Source organism: Brachyistius frenatus, unplaced genomic scaffold, assembly GCF_029030835.1.
Source record: "Brachyistius frenatus isolate BFR_SWC_R1_liver_20210118 unplaced genomic scaffold, ASM2903083v1 Contig_27, whole genome shotgun sequence".
NCBI classification, from domain to species: Eukaryota; Metazoa; Chordata; class Actinopteri; family Embiotocidae; genus Brachyistius; species Brachyistius frenatus.
This window is the reverse complement of record NW_027210626.1, coordinates 3,846,164-3,866,872: the sequence shown is the minus strand read 5'-3', so window position 1 is coordinate 3,866,872 and position 20,709 is coordinate 3,846,164. Positions and strand designations below refer to the sequence as shown.

Below are 20,709 nucleotides of genomic sequence, written 5' to 3'. Positions count from 1 at the left end.
GCACCTTCAACTTGGTGATATGGAGTGGAGCAGAAACAACTGGATAACAAAATTGACAAAATGGATTCAAATGAGGGAGCTCAATGTGGATTTATTTCTGAACCATATCCAGAAATTAAAATGACACTAGCGAGGTTGGCAAGCTAAAACCATGCGCTCTGCTCTTCAATGCTAACTAGACTTGTTCAGTGTAATAGAGACCAGTGCTCAGGAACATTATCCTCACATACACAACTAATGTATGTGGCTGGCTTGATGGAGTGCGCTGAGAGCATTTGAGGTAACAGACTGTGGTGGCCAATGTCAACCTACACTCTTGAAGGCATGTGTTGCCACTGTGACAGGTGCCCTGCTGAGGGAGAAGATTCAAACAGGACACGGACAGGGTGCAGTTGAAGAAGTAAGATGTGTTTTTCTATGTGGAGATGGAGGGGAAAGACAGGTGGGGATTTCGGGGGCTGTGAGCAGAGAGAAGCAACATGACTGATGGTGCTGGGCAGTGTGAGTCACTGGGCAGTCGAGGAGCATGACAGAGTGGAAGACCCGTGGCACGATGAACTGGTTTGAGTGGGCGATGGAAGCGAGATGGAAGGATTTGCAGGGAGGCAGGCCAGGATTCTGGACTCAGGGGAACCGAGGTAGGACTTGGGCAGTTTGCATATTTATATGCTAATACTTGCTATTTTAAGTGCATTCCCTGACAAGTATGGAAACATGCAGTGCATTATGGGTGGTGCACTAAAAAGGGTCCAAATATTGAGTATGTTGCATACTCAACACTGGACACTTTAAAAGGATCTACCCACCGATCTATTTTGAAACTGCGGTGACTGAGGAAGCTGCAGCTGTTGCAGCAAACACCGCAATATATATATATGATGCAAGTTGTACACATCATGTTTATTTTTCACTAATCACCACCATAATGTTGTTGAATAGAAGGCACCAGTGTGTTTGTTGTGTGCGTCAAACAGGGCATGAAAACACGTTTATTTTTTTTTAAAGTAAAATGACTGAAGAAAGCTGTCGGAAGGTGATTGATTTAAATGTTCCGATCATTTCTGGAAAGTGCAGAAACGGCAGTGTTAGATACGAGACAACACCACCCCGCCGAAATTTCAAGCGCTACACAAGTAAATGCACTAACACGTAAGAGTACTATATGCGACATGCGCTAAGGGAATATATGAGACGTAGCTTTTGCTGTAAGCGGCCTTAGACCGGGCTGACACCGCAAAGAGGCAGAGAAGAGCTGCAGGGTTGGCTGATGTGTTGATGGGGGTTGCAGGCGAGTCTGTAAGGAGCAGCCAGGGAAGTGAGAGCTGACGGGAGACAGGTGTGCAGGAGAGCGAGGGACTCACACAGGCACAGAGGGACAGACAGGAGACACTGAGAAAGAAACAAACAAACAAAAAAAAACTCTGGTGGGAAAACACAAGTAAACTGCCTAAACCGTAACACGCACTTCACACTTGTACTATAATGTCGAGTATAAGCCCCGACTTTCATGTCGTTACAACCTCGCAAGCACGATCTGCAGTTTTTCTATGGACGATTTCACAACCTGTTTTTTTTGCACTTCAATTAAGTTACAGCCTTATCACATTAAAAGGAAAAAAAAACAAAAAACATCACATTTGCTCCTTCCACACAAGTCTTCCACCAATCGTACACAATTTGTTTAACCACCAAATTGCTGCACAATAACAAGCCGCCAGGTTAGAGTCCACACACATGCTGGTTAGTTGAACTTATGACTCCTATTTGCTGGTGAGTGTAAATATTTCCTATGCCTCGTCTTGTCTTTGTTTGTACCTGTTAGCCCTGTCGTACTTCACAGGCCTGTTCCTGTCACACTTCATGCCTCAGTCAACATGAGCGAGGACTGGCTGCAACAGGTTCTCAGTTCTTAGTGTTTTGTCCGTTTGCGTGTGTTTGTTCCAAGTTGCAGTGTATTGAGCGTCGTTGTAGACATGTTGAAAACAAAGTGAACTAAATCTGTAACCAGAAGCACATCTTTAAGTTATGAGTAAAAAGCAACCGAGGGACCAGTTCATCTCAGGAAGATCCAGAAGAAAAGGAGGCCTTCTCAAATTAGTATACGCTGACTTAGATGTGCTCAAAGACTCAAAGGTGAATTTCTGTAGACAGTTTTCTAATATGGCACTATCTGTCATGGTTGAATAGTTGTCATTGTCCCAATAATTGGCAGCTGTGTGAAGAAGAGGGTCAGATACATTGGAAAAGGAAAGGTGGAAGGAAACACCAGCGAAAAGAGAAGCAACTTCATTGGAGCAGAAATGTCTGTCTAAAACTTAAAACTTCAAGCACTGAGAGCAGTGGAAACACTTACAGGCTACAATTAGTATTCAAATTGTATCAGATCAGTTTTTTTTCAGTGGATTTGCAGATAAGACAAAGATACTAAGACAATGCTTCTACAGTGTTTGTTGACAGTGTGCCGCAGTCCAAAACGTTTTAACAAACAAACTAAGAAACAGCTGTAGCCAAGGTTAGCCCTTCTCAATTGTGTGTGTGTGTACAGTGGGCCGAGTTTTGGCATTCAAACACAAAAATGTAAATATATGCAAATATGTAACTTTAAGGTTGTGTGTGTGTGTGTGTGTGTGTGTGTTTGTCTGTCTTTTCTTTTTTTCTTTTAGTATTTTGTAAGTGATCGGAGTCAGTGATTGCTTACCTTATTTGTCCTAGATTTGTACCTGTACCCCACCTTGTAATTTACAGTTCAGTAAGTGATTCTGCCCTCAAGATGGTGCCAACAGTTCACCTATATCTCAAACAGTTGTTGTGGTTTAATAGAAACACTACAAACAGCTGCTGCATGAAGCTTGGGTTTGTCAAACCCCTATGTTGTTATGTTGTTTATCAGTGGCACATTTTTTGTATTACAGTTAATTTGAGATATATTGTTAACACAGCTTTTATAGCATTTATATATATATATATATATATATATATATATATATATATATATATGTATATAAACTGTTCTTGACTGCTTTATTGACATAAAACCACTTTTAGATCATTTAAAATGAAGAGCTCAATCTCAATGGACAACACATTTTTCAAGTTTCTCTTTATTTTTAGATTTCTGAGGATATTTTATTTAATGCAAGCAGCTGTATAATGGTTAGAAGTACAGCCCATCTGTATGCCATTAAAAATTCAGCCTTGTGTCACGCAAACGTGTAATACACCCATCCGTCCACTAGGGGGCGCCGTGTCAGTGTCATGTTTTGCCTCGCTTAGACGTGAAAGTGAACCACATGTATGACCAAGATCCTAGAAGCAGGTCCTGTGATAAAGTCAATAATAAAGTCGGTGTTTGAGTCTGTAAGCCAGCAAACGTCGACATGGATTTCTTTTAAGTAACCTAAGTTACATTATTAACCTACGCGATGTACCTAACAATACGGTACATAAAATGACTTATTTTAACCCAAGCCGTGATCCTTTCCTAAACCTAAGCCACCTCACTTTTCATGCCTGGACGAGGAAAACAGTGACACATACACAGGTTGTAAATAATTACATGATGATTAAAATCTTGAGCTAATGTCTGAGGCTGATTGTTTAATTTGTAGGAATGTTTAAGTGGATCATTACAATAAAAGAAAATCTGCAATCAAACCATTTTCATTTCGCACAAACATAAAGAGGTTATAAAGAATTAATACAAAATACTCAATAACATAATAATAGAAAATGTATAAAATAAAGATAGAATGTGTGGAAGCAGGTTTATGAAGAAAATGATGCAAATCAAGATATTTCCCAAGTAGACTAAAAGCTTGTTAATCATAACTATTTAATACCCTGTTCAAAATCAACTTAAACAACTATGTTATCAAGCTACTTCAAAGTTAACAGTCACTATATTCTGACAGCATGTTTTTAAGGCAGCTGATCTATGACTATCACTCCGAGGTTGTTGTTAAAAATAACTTTGCCCTCAGACTCCACACTGCAGTCTGGGTGCCGGAGCAAGTTCAACACACCTGCTCTCAGCTCGGGGGAAGCGGTTTTACTGAAGTCCAGCACTTCAGTGAGAAAATCAAGCAGCAGCTCTCCATTCTCATCCCCCTGTGTGAAACACTCGCTGATGTCCATTTGAGATGGCAGCTCGTAGCTCTGGTAGCTCACTCCCTCTGAGTCCAGGATGTTTTTGATGTCTCCAGTAGTCACACACTGACTTATTTCTTTGTCACAGAGCTGGTTTCTGTAGGTCCGCCACAGCTTTCCCCAACCACTCTCCCCTGGAACAGATGACATGAAAACAAGGGTAATATCAGCGCGTTAACAAGCAATGACAATGTTTACAAGTGGCTGTTCAGCAGGTTGTGTTCACCGTGGTCTCCATCTTAGTTTACTATCTTATCATGACTAAAATTTGCAACCTAAAACTCACTCAATGTCAAGATATTTTACTGAATATGTAACAATATTTGACTTGCTTGCAGTGCAAAGTGGAAACAATTCATCCCCATATGAATCAGTGCTCACAGCAACTCTCCCACTGTGGAGACGCTCATATGGATTATGCTAATGAGGGATAACTCAGTGTAGAGACTCCGGGAAGGAAGCAACAAACCTGGGTTCAGTGGCAGGAGCAGACAATATTAGCACGCCTTATAACCTGATACCTGTTATTGCATCAAAAGTTGTATTTTTAAGGACATTTCCCTCGGTAATAGATTCACATTTTAAGAGCCAAGTCAATTCAGAAAAACTGTGCACGTAGTACTGTCTGAGAGCAGGTGTCTCTCACTAAGAGCTTGAGAACTGGCTACTCTAATCATGCGTTGAGGCAACTGGGCAATTGGAAATGTCGCATTTCCTAGTCGAGAGCGTTCACAAACAGGCAACATGACAGCCCTCAGAAAACCTGCTCTACTTCTGCTGCCAGAAAATCATCGTCTGCGTCCAGGGACAAAACGAAGCTCAGGAAGGCATTTTTTTTATTCGTACACTGCATTTCTACACAGTTTGATGTACGGTAATATTGTTGTTTACATAGTAGGTAGGCTTGGTTAACCAAGTCTGGCTATTACCAAGCAAGTTTATTTCTCCCTGCCGAGTCAAGTGACGTCAAACTTACTTCTTAGAGCTTTAAAAAAAAACTCCCACTGTCCTAATGGCTAATTATGTACTTGACAGGTATTCACCTGCTCATTCTTTGCTGTAATAGATGTTAAACTTGTTGATGAAAAGAGACAAAAATAAGTCATCATAGCAGGCAAAACTAGCTTTTCCACCTTCTACCGTGATAAATGTGGACAACATACAGAACACAATGCTGGAAAAGGTTCCACATATTATTGCTTTTAATTAGCGACACTTTTATGCTGGTTTTAAACTCTAAATGTATGCGTAAGAAATTGGTACACCAACTATACACCAGCGTAACAAAGATAAAATATCTTGATCTAAGATTTGATCCATCCACTTACCAGACACGAGAATGATGAGAAGCTTCCCGTTCTTGCCGAGGAGACTCTGGAAGAAGTTGATGGTAACGCCGGGATCCTTAACGTAGTACAGCATCTGTTGATTTTACCACACATAACGAACTGGTGACTATATTCACAGAGCGCCTAATTATAATGCGATGCCAGACAGATGTTCTAATGGCATAAATTGCTGTCGAATGCCACCGAATGAATACGAGCTACATGTGTCAGAATTGCAGTCTGTCATTAACACCGACCTGTATCATGTGAATGAAGTCGGCCTTCTTCGTCATCTTTTTCACCTTCCAGTGCTGCTCAAACTGGGCGGCAGTCATCTTGTTCCAAGTAAATTTGATGTAATCTAAATCTGGTTTCTGTGACACTAAAACTGCAGACAGACAACTGACAGTTATAAAGTCTACACTGTATCACTGAATTTACACAGAAATGTAGTGATGCATCTGTGCTGCTGCTCCAAGTTTCTTTATGTGAATGACATGCCCACGCAGCACCTCAAACACTTAGGCAAAATCATAACATTGTCATTTAAAATCCCCTGCATCATACAGAAAGGTTGACACACAAAAAAAGTTAACATGACATTTTGCTTCTTATTTCAGGCCACATTTTTTTTGGAGTAGACAGTTGTTACAATGCTGGACAGAGTTTGGACAATTTGCACCTCCGCGATCAAAACAAACACAAATCACTTGTGTTGTATCACACCTCATTATAACCAGCGGAAACCACATACCAGGTTACACACACACACAATACTGCATTTTCAACTGTATGTTAAAAGTTTTGAGGGAGACAATTTTCCAAACATGAATCTACAAATAGATATGTTATTGCCAGCCTACATCACTGATTTCCAACATAGCAGTGATTAAAATTAAAGTCCATGAATCATTTACATCAGCCAGTTATATCTGCAGTCTTTAGCTTTAACTTGGGCATGGGAAAACAGGAAGTGCTGAATTTTTGGGTTACAACAACTTATAAATAAGTTTATGTAAAAAAATTGTTTGAAACTGAACCCTTCTTGGTCTGATTAAATGCAGTCATTGGTCAGTACAAAGTATTATTATCACACAGTAGATCTGTGTTTACTATGCGCATGAGCTGCATTCATTGTAGTTCATTTTACATCATAAACCTACTTGCATCCTGACCTAAGCTGACATAGCAATGAAATAATAATGCTAAAAAGTTTAAGTTGTCTCAGTCAAACTTTTACAGCCGTGACTTGTCTGTGAACTGCTGACTCAAAGGAAGACGGCATGAGCAAGTCTTTCAACCACAAAAGATTTTGACATATTTTACAAGATTCTTTTGATAAAACACATTCTGGTGAAGGTGTGTGTCGACTGCTAGCAGGCAGAAAAATCCAAACACCTCTCCAGTACAGAAGCTGCCAAAGTTGGAAATGTAGAAACAGTGGGTCCACCAATTTATACACAATTTTATGAGGATGTCTTTTGAATAGATGAAGTGTATGTGTGAGTAATTGGTGGTAGCAGAAGATGTATGTAAAACTTAGGCTGGTGCCTAAAGGACAACTCCCCTACTAACACATCAATAACTGTTTGACTGTTTTATTAGTGTGAAAGCCAAGGGCTGCTTTAAAATGTAATTTCAGCATTAAAAATACAATAAAAAATACATATGCTGTGAAACTGAATATTGAAAAGTATTTTGGAGAGCACATCAATATAGAGATACAGAAGAGTGTGCTTTTAGAGACTGTACCTCTGTAGTTATGTAGCTGCTGGCTGCTGGGCTCCACCACCTCGTTATCCACCGTCACCCCCTGGTGCTTCTGATGGAGCTCAGAGAGCATCTCTAGGTCAATCTCACCTAAAGGCAACCAACAGTCTATTTTTGGAAAACAACCATTTCTTGCAAATAAAAGTTCGATACACTTTCTCACAGTGACCAACCCAATAAAAATAATTTACAAAAATGTGTACATTTAGTCAACAAGCATTTCCTCACAGTGCTCCAGTTCAAACAGGGCTGCAAATTTAAGCCGGAAAGAGCCAGTAGCACTTTTCAATTTTGCAGGAAATCATAGATTTTATGTTGCAATAATTAAAAAAGAAATAATGTTAAACCCAGCAAAGAGAGTTATCACTATGATTTTCCTTTTAGTATCATTTAGCTACAGGCAGATGTTCTGGTTCTTATTGAAGGTGACAAGTTGCCACGTACAAAGAACTAAATCTAAGCAAGAGAGCTGATGTGGACATGCGCCAAGTCTTTTTGATTAGACTGAATAATATCTTACAGGGGAGTTAGTAGTCATTCTAATGGGTTTTACAGTCCATTAGAGAATCGGTAGCATTGCTCCATTATGATACCGACATGACAGCTAAGGTAAATTAAAAGGATTGGCTTTGACATAAGTAAAGGGTAAAAATGCTTCGGGGGCACATAGTGGGTTTGCTCTGGGAAAAATAACCGCGCTGTATGGTGTGAACAAGAAACAATGTGCAGTGAAGCTATAGAATAGTAAAGGTCAGTTTGTCTGACGGAGGTTAAAGATTAATCTGACAACTGGACAGATGTCTGCAAACCCTTGATGGTGATAATAGGGGGGAAAGTTTCGTCTGCAGCAGCAGCAGTAGCAGCAGCAGGCTGATTCGACAAGGCCTCCTCACCTTAGCTGTCTGCTGCAGAGGTCGCTCAGCTATTTACCGTGTCACACGGAACAGAAGTTAAATTCAGCCGTGATAGTGTCCTACAAGTGCGTGTTCTCACCGGCTCCGCTTCCAACTCCAATGACATTCAGATGTGACTTTCCATCTCCGATGCTGAAAGGAGAAGGAAAAAAAAAAAAAAAAAAAAACCTCAGTTTTCAAAACAGTAAAGCCTTGAAATTCATATCCTCCAACCTGCCAAATTTGGGTCACAGTTTTGGGCTTGTCAATTCTGCCTGACACTTGGGTACGTGAGACGCTGTGATCTCGCGACGGCGACATCTAGGAATACCGAGGCTTTGATTGCTGCCGAGGCATGTTCTGTCACTCACCGTCTGATTTCTAATAACCCCATTACACCTTCTAATTTACTCGTGAGTCACATCTCTGCAGATTCCTCTCAGATCTGCTTCTTAGACCGTCGCAGCCAGCTGAAAGTTCGGTTTGGGTTCTCTGCAGCATGTCAATCGTCTCCAAGAGTTTACATCACAACATGGAAAAAAAAACAAAAAAACAATGCAGGAAGGGATGGAGTTTCCATAAGCGCTGACTCATTGCCCTTCACAGTCACGTACCAACTGTTAGGCTGGGTAATCTGTGTACATTCATGTAGACAGTCATTTTATCTTTGTGGGTCCAACGGTAACAGTTAAGGCCAAACCAGCGAGCATTGTTGACTTTTTTGAGCAGTAACAAGAAAGAAAAAGTGCATGTTGGTTAATTTGCACTGCTTATGCCACTTAAAGCTCTGTGATCTCTCTTCATTTGGACTGAAGACGATCCATTTTACTGCGATTCAGCGGTTCCTCTTTTTTGTGTTTATTACATTGTAGGAGTTAATTTTTGATTAACTTGTTTTTTCCACTTCCGCCCTAATCGACTCTCAACTTTGTACACATATTGTGCTGAAATCTCTTCTTTGATTCCCTGCCAACTGCCTAAAGGTCAAGATCATATCTTGCCTGACAGTACACTGGTTTATCAGTAACACTTGTGTCATAATGTGTACTAGAGTTAAGCCTTATTGGATTTGTGTGCCCGTGCCAATGTCTGAGAGTTGTTGTAACGTGATAATAACAGTATTATTGGAATTTAATCAATTTGCTTTACACATTTTAGGACACAAATCTGTCTTTTTAATGATTTCATATCTGCTTGGTAGCGGTTTTTTTTTCTGTAGCTTCATTAGGCCACCCAATTTACTGAACTTTAAATACTGTTAACTATTCTATTCTGATGTACATTCAGCTGTACTCTGATGTATTTTGTTGTAAACAGTCTGGTCATGTGGATCCACTCATAAAGGTGTGCGTGCTAGATTACCTGGCCAGGATGTCTGGCAGCTTGTTGTGGATGAAGTCCCGCATACACTTGTGTTCAGAGGAGCGCTCCAGAAAAAGCTGGAAGGATTTCTGGTATCTGCTATCATCATTAACCAGACTCTTCAGTGGGGAGGCCATGGCTCGCAATCTAGCACCAAAAAATACATATATATAAAAAATAGATATTAATTTGTTTTGGGCTTAAACGCATTTGCTGTGACACTTTTTTTTTTTTAAGCCATTACGCGAACAGCGTGGGTTGTTGCTGTGACATCGAGAAGAGGTGTGCTGTCATAGAAAATGCAATAATTTTCCTATTTTAAATTTAGAGGCCACTTAATTCATGCAGCTTATAAAGTACTAATCATTTCAACTTTATTGAAACGGAAGTCAACGTTTGCAAAATGGTTGTACTTTTCTAGTCTTTGCGCACACTGGGTTTGAACCTGCTCATTCACGAAGCTCCACTCCGATAGGGAAACAGGCTTCGCCCGGCCGGATTGCGAACATTCTTGGCTGCAGCTGAGCATGTATTTGTCCAGCAGTGGCTGATATATTTGCCGTCAGGACAGAGGTGCCTGTGTATTTAGAGAAATGTCTCAAGCTGCAGCAGCTGCTGCAGCGGTAACACAAAACCACGTACAGTGCAGAGAAACCGCCTGCCTGCCGCGTCACAACGGTCACAGCGACTGCAAACAAATGGCTGCTGGCTTCCTGAATGTCACAGAGATAGGCTGAACGTAGTTCCACTGTGCACGTGTCGTTTAAGCAGCAGAGAAATCGAGACAACGATGTGATCACTTACGTGTCGGGCGGAGGATTGCGTCAGGACCCGGAGTGGCGTGCAGGCGCGAACAGATCCCGCCCGCCTCTGTCACACGGAAGACCAGTCCAATGAGGAAAAACTAAGAGCGCTCAGAGGCTGATGTGTACTTTTTAAAGACTTAGGCTGGAAGAGGTTGCAGGCGAACTCTTTGCAATAAAAAAAAAAAAAGCATTTATTTTTTCAGATGGTTGCTGGAGTCAAAACTTCTTATACCATTAGAGGGCATTCGGAAAGGGCGTCGCTCATCGTGTCTTTGTAAATAACTTGGCAATAAATCTGAGAAAGGTCAGTCGGACTCTAGTAAACCACACGTCTCACACACACCCCTGGTATAACCTTAACCAAAGCAGGAGAGTGTTGCAGCTTCAGAACCAATGCGGGAATGATGAGTTTCTGTGTTATATTTTGAGGTTTATATTTGGATCAAAAACTGCATATATACATGCATACTGTTGCCTATGACTTCTATTTGTTACCCTCTGCATTCAACAAGCTAAAATACTGCTCAAATAATCCATCACGTCAGGTTTACATTTGTTGAGATACCTTGTTGTTTCCTCTCAGCTCAAATCCAAACATGCACCGCTGCAGAAAGAAAAATCTGACATAAATCAAAGCAGACAGTATTGATTCATTTCAAGCTGATTTTCTTATTGTATGGAGACCAGTGCCCGCAAAGATCTTTTTAAAGTCGAAGAAATGTAGCGCCGATAAGGTCAGCAGCACTGCTAGGGGGTGAGGCAGGATGATTTGTAAATTGGTCTAAAAGATGAAAAATGAAAAAGGTTATATCATATCATTTAAGTGAACGTCATGCCTTTCAGCGTGTCATTGGCTCGCAGATTTCCTACTTTTTACAGTGTCAGATGGACAGGAATTCAGCCGACAACCCAAATTAGTTTGTAATTAGGCCACATTTACAAACTGATAAATGTTTAATCCATGGAGGAACTCCCGGGGAGAGTAGCAGTAGCCTGTATCGGTGTATATGAATGCAGAGCTCAGACAAAAGACCATGACCATATCTATATTTATGGCTCAGAAGAAGGCTAACTTGGCCTCCCTCTTGTTTCCATCCAGTGTTTTCTGGCATGTGAAACAAAATCCAAAATGACACAACATAACTTTACTGTATAGACTACAGTTTTGTCAGAATTAAGGGTAAAATGATTGGATTATGAAATTGACGTTAACCATCACAGCTGTTGCTTTGTCACCGGAAAGGTTGTTTACAGCCTAAAAAACAACAACAACCAACAGCTGCAACAGGACAGAGCAAAGAAGACTTTCATCTCTGGCTTATATATCAATAGAGAGAGAGAGAGAGAGAGAGAGAGAGAGAGAGAGAGAGTCATTAAACTGAAGGCCAAGACATGAGAGTTCTACACTGCTGCCATCAACACTTTGTCAACAAGACAACATGGACATGGCACATGGACTTCATTTTCAAATCAAGTACACACACACACACACACACACACACACACACACACACACACACACACACACACACACACACACACACACACACACACACACACACACACACACACACACACACACACAGCTCGTGTCTAACAATAGGCTTGTGAGAGTAGTTTGAATTATTGTTGCTTCAGTTTGTTGAGCATCATTGGTCCACTAAGACCAGACAACTCAGCCTTGCATGTATTTTCTTTTTACATTGTATTTTGTTTCGTATTGTTGATGAGATAATGACAGCATTCATTGTGAAATGTTGTGTTGATGTATTGGTTTAATTTTAGCATATTATGTTACAACCTTGGATTTAACTGGTTATCTTGGCATGTGTCGTGCACTTGCATCCTAATTGTTCAGCCCTGGCCCTAAAACTCACAGCACCTTAGGTTTACTTGATGGATCTCCCCACTCATACTGAACAGAAATACGTACATCACAACTCCCCCACGTCAAAATAAAATTCATTTTTATGGCAGCCTTCTATTTTCTGGCCATTTTTGAACATTAAACTTTTAGCTTGAACGAAATGCTGCTGCTGGAAGACTAACCAAAACTACAAAAGCTGACCTTATTACTGCCCTCTCTTTGTACCATCTTTGCTCACGCTGAACTAAACTTCAAAGAGTTTTTATTTAATTACATGAGCTTACACCATTTTATATTTCTGACCTCACCGTTCTCCATGTGCCACCTCTGCAGTCTTAGATCTGGTCTTAGAGTCTTAGAGTACAGGTCTTCACTTACACAACCTAGAAGTCAGTGGGCGGAAAAACATTTTTTACTGAGATTCACATAATTGGGATGAACTCCTTCATGCAGATGATGAACTGGATACTCAGTCTGACCTACTCGGTCTAATTCAGTACAAGATATTCATTAGTACATATAAAGTTTCTTTCACACATACAGACACTGATATACACCACCTGCACACACACTGTTATGCATATAGTGCACAACAACTCGACGGTGTTACTTGTCTAGCTTGTTCAATTAATGCAAGGTCATATTTAACAGGCATCAAAACCCACGCAGCTCTGCATGCTAACTTTTAATAACTAGCTCAAAACACGGAGTGCAGCTGAGGCAGACAAGAATGCGTTTAGTTTTGCAGTCAGAACTCGTAGTACTGGACCAAGTGAAATGTTGGACCTGATGATGGTGCTGGATGGAAAACCAGGGGGGTCACCAAACTTGTGACAATTCATCCGGGTTTCTGAGCAGTTCGTCAAATAGTTGCAGGGACATTAAAACAAAAGACCACAAATGTCATTTCCATGCTTAACATTATGAACCCGAGGCTATTTTCAGGATAATTTCACTACCCTCACTTTTAAGCTAATATCTTGGTCATTATAGGGACTAACCATTCATGCTATATCTTGTTTGTTCCAGAACAATCTGGGTAATCCACAACGATAATACATTGATAATACCTACAGATTTATAGACGTCCGACAAAGAAACATTTTTGATTGTCTGGGATGTTTGTGGGGCACTCTATGACTAAGCAATTTTAAAAAGTATTTGCTTAGTGCCCGGCAGAAAACAAATGCCATTGTTTTATTCAGTAAAGGAAAACACAATTAGTGTAATTACAAATCAAACTCCAGAAACCATTAAGTTTTGTATGATAGTTTTGTCACTCCATGAGTGACAGAATGGGTCAAAATATTGACCTGCTGGTGTTGCTACAGTAAAGCATGTTTATTTATTGTTTCTGTTAGTATGTTTTATTGCTATTGTCATTTGTGTCCTCCCCCCTCTATTTTGTAGTCGACTGAATTTCATTGTAAATGAGGGTCTCCTGATTTGCCAAGTATAAATCAAGTTTGAATGAATGTTTCCGCCCTTTTTTGCTTGACAAAGTTCAGTAAGACAGTCTGACATTACTGGGTTCAGAAATCCCCAAACTTCACTCTGAATATTCCATAATAAAGTTGCCATCTTCAAGACATTTCATCATTCATCAAAGAGGCTTCAACATTTCTATTGATTAATGCAAGCGAGTCCATGCAATTAAAACTTGATGTATTTGAACTGTGATGTGAGTAACCTGAAGGCGTGGAGAGTCCTGGAGATCCTGAGGTCTGTAATGAAGAAGCAACATGCAGTTTGATTTTCCAGGTTCGATTCCCACTGGTCATCTCTGACTGAGTGTGTTCCTCCTCCGTCCTCCCTTCTCCTTTTTGTCTCCCTAAATAATTGCTGTCTATTAATGTTTAAATTCCACAAATACAGTCATAATTAAAACAAGCAGTGATATGCGGGCCCCTGCATGTAATACACGTCCAATAAATTTGGTGCATGTAGGTGAAACTAGGTGCCGGGGCTGCAGTTTAGAGGGCGCTAGCGACCCATTGGGCCGCGCCCATGCGCAAAACAGATATCAGATGTATGTCTCACCAAGCCTGATGTATGTGTCACGTTTCTTTAGGTAAACCTGCTCGCAGTTAAAAAAAAAAAAAAAAAAAAAAAAAGTATGTTGCCAGCAGGGGGCGCTATGACTACGAGCGAATATTACCATAGAGGTGTCTTCAGACTGTTATCAAAGATGTAATGTAGTTTAATTATTTAATTTAATTTAATGTAATGTAATTTAATTATTTAATTTAATGTAATTTAATTATTTAATTTAATGTGATTCAATTAATTTATTTTATTTTATAGAATTTAATTAAATTCTTCAATATCATTTAATTTGATTTATAGTATGTCGTCTAAAATATCTAAAAAGACATATTATAGCATTTCGTCCAAAATATAACAAAAAAGTCATAATATAGCATGTCGTCCAAATTATGACAAAAAGTCATACTGTTGCATGTTGTCAAAAATGACAAAAAAAGACAATTATTAAATTATTTTATTTGAATTTCAGTTTTTCTAATAAATTCAATTTTTTTTATTTAAGTTAATTCTGTTCAATTTATTAAATTAATTTAATAATTAAAAATTTTTTAATTCAACTTATTTTATTTAAGTTAATTGAATTTCAATTAATTCAAACTTTGCCACATTGCCATGGCAACTCCCTTTGACAAAGTCGAACGAAATTCTCAATATATCATCAACATTTTTAGGCTATTCTGACCAGAATTTAGGTTCATGTGATCAACCAGCTCGAAGCAGCATGTGAAAGTACGAAAAGTGTCATTTACTGTTGCAAGCAAGGGGCGCTATGACTATGAGGGAATATTACCATACAGGTGTCTTCAGGGTAGGACTGTTATCATACATGTAACGTTTGGAGACGGTCGGTCCATGTCCATAAGATTTACAGCAATTTGTAGTTTTATGGCGAGACGCTCAAAATGGCTGCCACACCACAGGCACACCCAATCGACGAAAACAAATTATTTTGATAACTTTTAATTCCAAACATGTTAAGAAGTGCACTGATAAAATTTCAAGTCGGTCCAACAAAATCTGTAGGAGTTCATTAAAGTACAACATGTGCGAGTCACCAAAAATGGCGACAAAATTCAAAATGGCAGATTTCCTGTTGAGTTGTGGTCATGATGCCAAGAAACTTTGTGTGATACACATGTCCACCTAATTTTGTGCATCTAGGTAAATGTAGCTAGCGAGCCATTTGGCCACGCCCACGTGCGAGTCCATTACAATACTTCAATTTTCGCCACGACGTGAGTTTTTGAGTATGTTAAAGCCACCAAAAAGGCGATTAATCTTAAGGAACTATAATGATAATCGGGGAAAATAATTCCTTGAAAAATAATTGGGCTTTCGCACCATCGGTGCTTCGGCCCTAAATATCCAAGAAGTGATTTTCTGGGAAAAAACATTTACAGTTTTGTTTCGTGAAGCCTGAACATCATCAGCAGAGTGATGAAACTCTCAGATTTCATCACACTGCTGTACATGATGAAATAGTAATAAACGATTATAAACATTCATTATTTGAAAAGGGTATGCATTGTTCCTACTAAATATTCATTAAGCTCTCACTCTTACTCCAACTGCAGCACAGCGTAGTGCTTTTTATTAGAACGATCCAGTTTTCTCATTATAGACAAATTAAATGAATTAAGAAGAGACAACCCCCTATAGACTGTTCACACATCTTCACTAAAACATGCAAATATGTCTTGAAAGCTGCTAAAATGAGATGAATTGGATATGACAAGATCAGCCTACGTCTTTACCACAAATCAGATGGCCACGACACAAGTATTTGAATTCAACCCTCTCTTAAACAAAAGTGACAGTCTTAAATAAATTAATTAGATGAGACAAAAGATTTAAACACTGTTTCCCTCGCAACCTCCGATCATCCCGGGACTATCCGACTGGGAATCTGACTGGAGGGCAAGATGAATCTTATCAGCTGCTTATCTATTCTGGGCTTTGCCTGGGAGCCGGTATCAGCAATTACAATTTATCAGGACTGGGAAGTCAAGGAACCAAAGACGATAGCAGCAGGACTGGAGCCTCACTTTTAAAAACATTTCCCTCATTTTGAACTCTGCAGATGTGCAGCAAAGAGGAAAGAACAGTGAATTACTTTCACATGGTTCCACAATTTATTTGCATTTTTGTCCAGCTCTCCATGTACACACAATAGTAACACAAATAGCATGGTACTGTAAACAATGGGTGGACATACTTTCAGATTTCTGGGACACGACCCAGTAGTGTTCTCTCATCAGGTCAGAGTTCGGCTGTTTTTGTTTTATTATGGAAATGTGACTAGAAAACCTTTGAATTAGCCAGTCAGAAATTTTAACTATTTTGTTACTGGGTTTTACTTTGACCTATCATTTACCATATGTCCTTTTGCTGACCAAATATTAGAAACACTGACTAAAAAAAAAAAATCTCTAAAATGTTTGGCAACTTATTAAACAAAATCTCTGCAAGGCCACTTGGAGCACTTTCTACCAAAATGGATCAAGCATGCCTACATACAGTCAGCTGTTGAAATACAGTCGCTGCAACGTGTAACAACCGTATTTTGCACAACCATAAAAGATTATAGAGTTATTGGTAAAATACATTCAGAAGGAGGTCAGATGACACAAGACCAAATCTTCAGTTTGTAGAGGCAGAACGAGAAACAGCACGAGCTCAGGTTAGCGCCGAAATGACCAAATATTAGGAACTTAATTGTCCACTGGGTTGTACGAATAATGTACAAAAGGATACGTCTAAATGAAACTAAAAAAGTATATACTCTAACAAGGTGCTTTGGATGACGCGCTGGCAATGAAAATCATAGATGCTTTGCACTGTAAGTGAAAATGTATATAAAAAACAAAACAATCCAAGAGCTGAATGAAAGAAAACTTTAAAGAGATGAAAATGATGAAACAGCCCAATTAATTAATATGTGCTCACAAATATTTGGTCTTGGCTATCTTTCATGTTTTGAGCCCTGTATTCACGTCCAAAAATATATGAAATGCAATAAAAAAATAAAAATTGTAAGAAAGGAATAACATACTCTCCAAACTAGACTGGTTTTCTCTTTGCCAGCTAATCTTGTATTTGGATGTGAAGTATGAAATAGATTCCATAAAAAGAAAGTGAAGTATGACATCCTCGTGGAAAAAATAAAGAGTATTTGCTCTATTAAAGACACTGTGTGTGATCCAGTGGATAATTCTTCCTTTCTATCCTCTCATTGGTGATCACCACTTTTGTTTGTTTTGCATTTGGTGCAAAAGTGTGCGGTATGATCTTTATCATGTTGGTATTCGATAAATTGATTTGCATTAAATGTCTTTTTCTTACTGTAATTCAATAGACTGCACATGTCACCAAAGTCATCTGCCAATTTATTAGTAAGAATTCTACTACTTTGATGTTGTTCCTTAATTTTGTTCTGTGGCCGAGTGTCTTATGAGCATTTGGGAGGAGAAATTACTGCATCGTTAAACTCAAGGCAAGCCTGCATTTGGTTTCCACATTTACACAACATATGGCATCATCAACGAAAACACAATCTGACGGCAAAAACTTGCATTACAGTTAAAACACTAGAAAAGTCATTTGAAAGGAAAACCAAAACTGAATCAGCACTAACGTAGTGCATAGACCATCGGGTTTATTCTCAGAAAGTCAAAATAAAGGCTGTTTAGTTTACCATGAAGGCTTGTGATACTTCCTTTCACAAAGACCCAGCACCGATGAGACAAAGTCAAATGCTCCGTCGTCGGGCCTTTGAATATCATGAGTGACCGCTGACTCAAGATATTCCGTCCTTCTCACGACACAATTACGAGACAAAAAAAAAAAAAAAAAAAAAAAAAGAGAAAGAATCAGGTGGTCCCGCTGATTCTTCGCACACAAAAAACCCTCCAAAATAAACATTCATGGATTCACTTTGTCTTTTCTGTCTGTGAGTCTGTTTTTTTGTGGGTTGCGAACAGTACTTTATCTGTCTGGTCATGTTGCAAGCAGATAAAAAAAAAAAAAAAAAAAAAAAAAAGAAACTAGAGGTCCGTGTCTCTTTTTCACCTTTCGTTCCTCTTCGTCGAGGAGGAGAGTTGGCTGTAGTCAAAACTCGGGGCTACTTTACCCTTCAGCTGCAAATCACACGCGAGCATCACTATTTGTGTGTTTGCTCATTTTTTGCGATATCCAGCCCTCAATTCAAACGGGTCAGCGGTCGGTAGTACGTGACGATGCGCTCGCTAACAATCTGAACGAGTCTGTCCGAGGCCAAAGAGTGTCCTAGTGAGGTATAGCAGCCTGGTTACATATCCATGTCACCATCATAGGCTAGAGTCAAGGGCTTCTGCTGCGGCGGAGACGTCTTCGTGGTTTTGGATGGCTTACTGAAAAGAGAAAAAACAAAAAATGACAATAAAGAAAAGTAAAGAGAGTGTGCGGCTTAGTAGCGCAAGGCAGCCCAACTTGATTTCAGAATTCCATTATCTGATAACAGCAGCACACAGCAGACAAAATATTGTGAAAAGTATAACTCATACTTGACAGGTTTCTGTTCAAGGAGATGAATTTGCTTTGCTTCTTTGGTATTCACTCTGTTCTTATCTAAAATGTGTGTGACCTACAGTGGAGCTTTTGTTTTGGAAATTGTGCGTAGTGAGGAATCTCTGAGGAGAGTAATATAGTACATACCAGACCAGGAATGATAAAGCAATAATGAAGATAATTAAGATGAATCCGACGGCAGTCACGGCGTAAACCCACAGCTTTACTCTTCCATCTGTGTAATCAAAAAGCAGTTTTTAATACAGAGTTTTAAATATATGCGAGTCTGAATGTATTTACAACTTTTTTCTCACATTTCAGAATAACAAAAAAATAGGTTTGTTTTCTTTTCAAACATACAGTGAAGGACTGACTAGATATTCTTGACAGTTGTTTGTCCTCTGAGGTTGTTTTTTTTTCTTTTTCTTTTTACAGAGTAATGATTATCTCTGTCAAAGTGAATTTCTCCCCGAGCCCAGGGATCCCAGACCTACAAAGGCACGTTCAAAAGCAGGAAGTAGCTCAGGCACTCTGGCTGAGCTGTACAGATGATTTCCATTTCAGTACCTGGGCCAACAGGTCGCAAGGTCCACTCGCTGAAGAGGTCTTTGGCCTGAGACGGCCCGGGTTTTAATCTTCCAGAGTTGGTTTTCACATCAGCTTTCTTGTTGTTGTCCACCCCTGGGGTTCTGGTGCAGTAGTCCAAGAAGCCGTGCGTGGTCATTACTTCAGTGTAACCCTTCTCACACCCACACACTCCACTCTGCATGAGGTGGAAACCAGGGCCAGAAGGACATCATTTACAGCCAGCAGAGGATGAGTGCAATCGTTACTTTCCCACTCCTACAAAATACTGCTGACAAAACTGTCTGCCGTGCATTTGGACTATTCTGCTTTACTCTGATCAGTAAAAACACTCTCTGCTTCTAAGCTTCTAACACAGGTTGATTTTTCTGTAATTAACCTGCGCCTCTGAGGGGGTACATCACTTCCCAGATTGGGAGACTAATAGGAAGGCACCCCAGCCAGGCTGAAGACAGACACACTGGACTCAAATACAGCATTTCACAGCTTTGCCGTTATAAGTGCAGTTACATCGGAGTACTCTGAGGGGCAGTAAAACGTCAAGCTAAGGCCAGTATTTGTGATTTTCATGCTGCTTGTGTGCAGTTCCCGCCTCCTCCACCCCCCCCCCCCCCCCACCACACACACACACACACACACACACACACACACACACACACACACACACACACACACACACACACACACACACACACACACACACACCCCATAGGTGTAGTCCCTAACTGACACAGAGCCACACAGTCATTGGTATTAATCTGATTATCCTTTAATGGCCTGTTGTGCTGAATTAAAAATGTCATCTGTCAAAATCCGTTTAACTCCCCCACCTAGAGATGTGTGGGCAGCAGGAAAAGAACAAAACACACACACAGTGAGACTCAGAGATCACAGCTGCCTGATCAAAGTGCGGCGATCTTACCGGTGTGCAGTGTGAGAATGGTTTCGTGCACGGAGGATGGCAATGTCTGAGCGTGGTCGGCCTTTTCTGCGGGAAACACCCCCCTGGAGAAAGACAACATGTTCTTATTTCTACTCCTTCGCCCATTGATCACGAAATGAATGTACTGTCACACCTGATTAATGGGCTCGGTTGACTATCAGGGACCCTGATTAATTTCCTGAACATTTTAATTCCAACATGGAAAAAGCATGTCAAAATATCAAAGTGCAATGCCACTGGTTCTTCACTTCCCTGCAAAGGGAGGTTATTCCTTCTGGGCTCATATTTGCCAGGAACACTTCCTCCCAGCGATAAGATCACATTCACCAACTATTTACAGCACATCAAGCCTACATAAAGCTTTCATTCCCACAGCACTATTACCTTTGTTCTGTTTCTCTACGCCTGCTTTACTTCC

General features: G+C 39.9%; 2 protein-coding genes across 2 annotated transcripts in view; both read right to left on the bottom strand.

Moving 5' to 3' along the window:
* Positions 1–3,085: 3,085 nt before the first annotated feature.
* Positions 3,086–10,380, bottom strand: LOC138620968 (histamine N-methyltransferase-like). The gene is made up of 7 exons (XM_069698656.1): positions 10,304–10,380; positions 9,500–9,646; positions 8,238–8,290; positions 7,227–7,334; positions 5,732–5,862; positions 5,475–5,568; positions 3,086–4,280 (listed from the first exon to the last, which is right to left on the bottom strand). The coding sequence occupies exons 2-7, from the start codon at positions 9,634–9,636 to the stop codon at positions 3,919–3,921; spliced, it is 885 nt and encodes a 294-aa protein (XP_069554757.1). The 5' UTR covers positions 9,637–9,646; positions 10,304–10,380; the 3' UTR covers positions 3,086–3,918.
* A 4,788-nt stretch (positions 10,381–15,168) lies between these two features.
* Positions 15,169–20,709, bottom strand: part of thsd7ba (thrombospondin, type I, domain containing 7Ba) — a 164,999-nt gene continuing 159,458 nt past the window's right edge. The window contains exons 26-29 of the mRNA XM_069698655.1: positions 20,271–20,353; positions 19,331–19,526; positions 18,911–18,998; positions 15,169–18,606 (exon numbers count right to left, since the gene is read on the bottom strand). Of these exons, the coding sequence (XP_069554756.1) occupies positions 18,525–18,606; positions 18,911–18,998; positions 19,331–19,526; positions 20,271–20,353 (449 nt within the window). The 3' untranslated portion in view covers positions 15,169–18,524. The remainder of the gene's footprint in view (positions 18,607–18,910; positions 18,999–19,330; positions 19,527–20,270; positions 20,354–20,709) is intronic.

Bases quoted from the DNA above. Each gene is read 5' to 3' on its own strand.
- LOC138620968 (XM_069698656.1), bottom strand. From the start codon at position 9,636: ATGGCCTCCCCACTGAAGAGTCTGGTTAATGATGATAGCAGATACCAG. The intron at 5,863-7,226 runs GTACAGTCTCTA...GTCTGTCTGCAG, and splicing joins GCAGCTACATAACTACAGAG to TTTTAGTGTCACAGAAACCA. The intron at 4,281-5,474 runs GTAAGTGGATGG...CATCTGTTCCAG, and splicing joins TCTCATCATTCTCGTGTCTG to GGGAGAGTGGTTGGGGAAAG.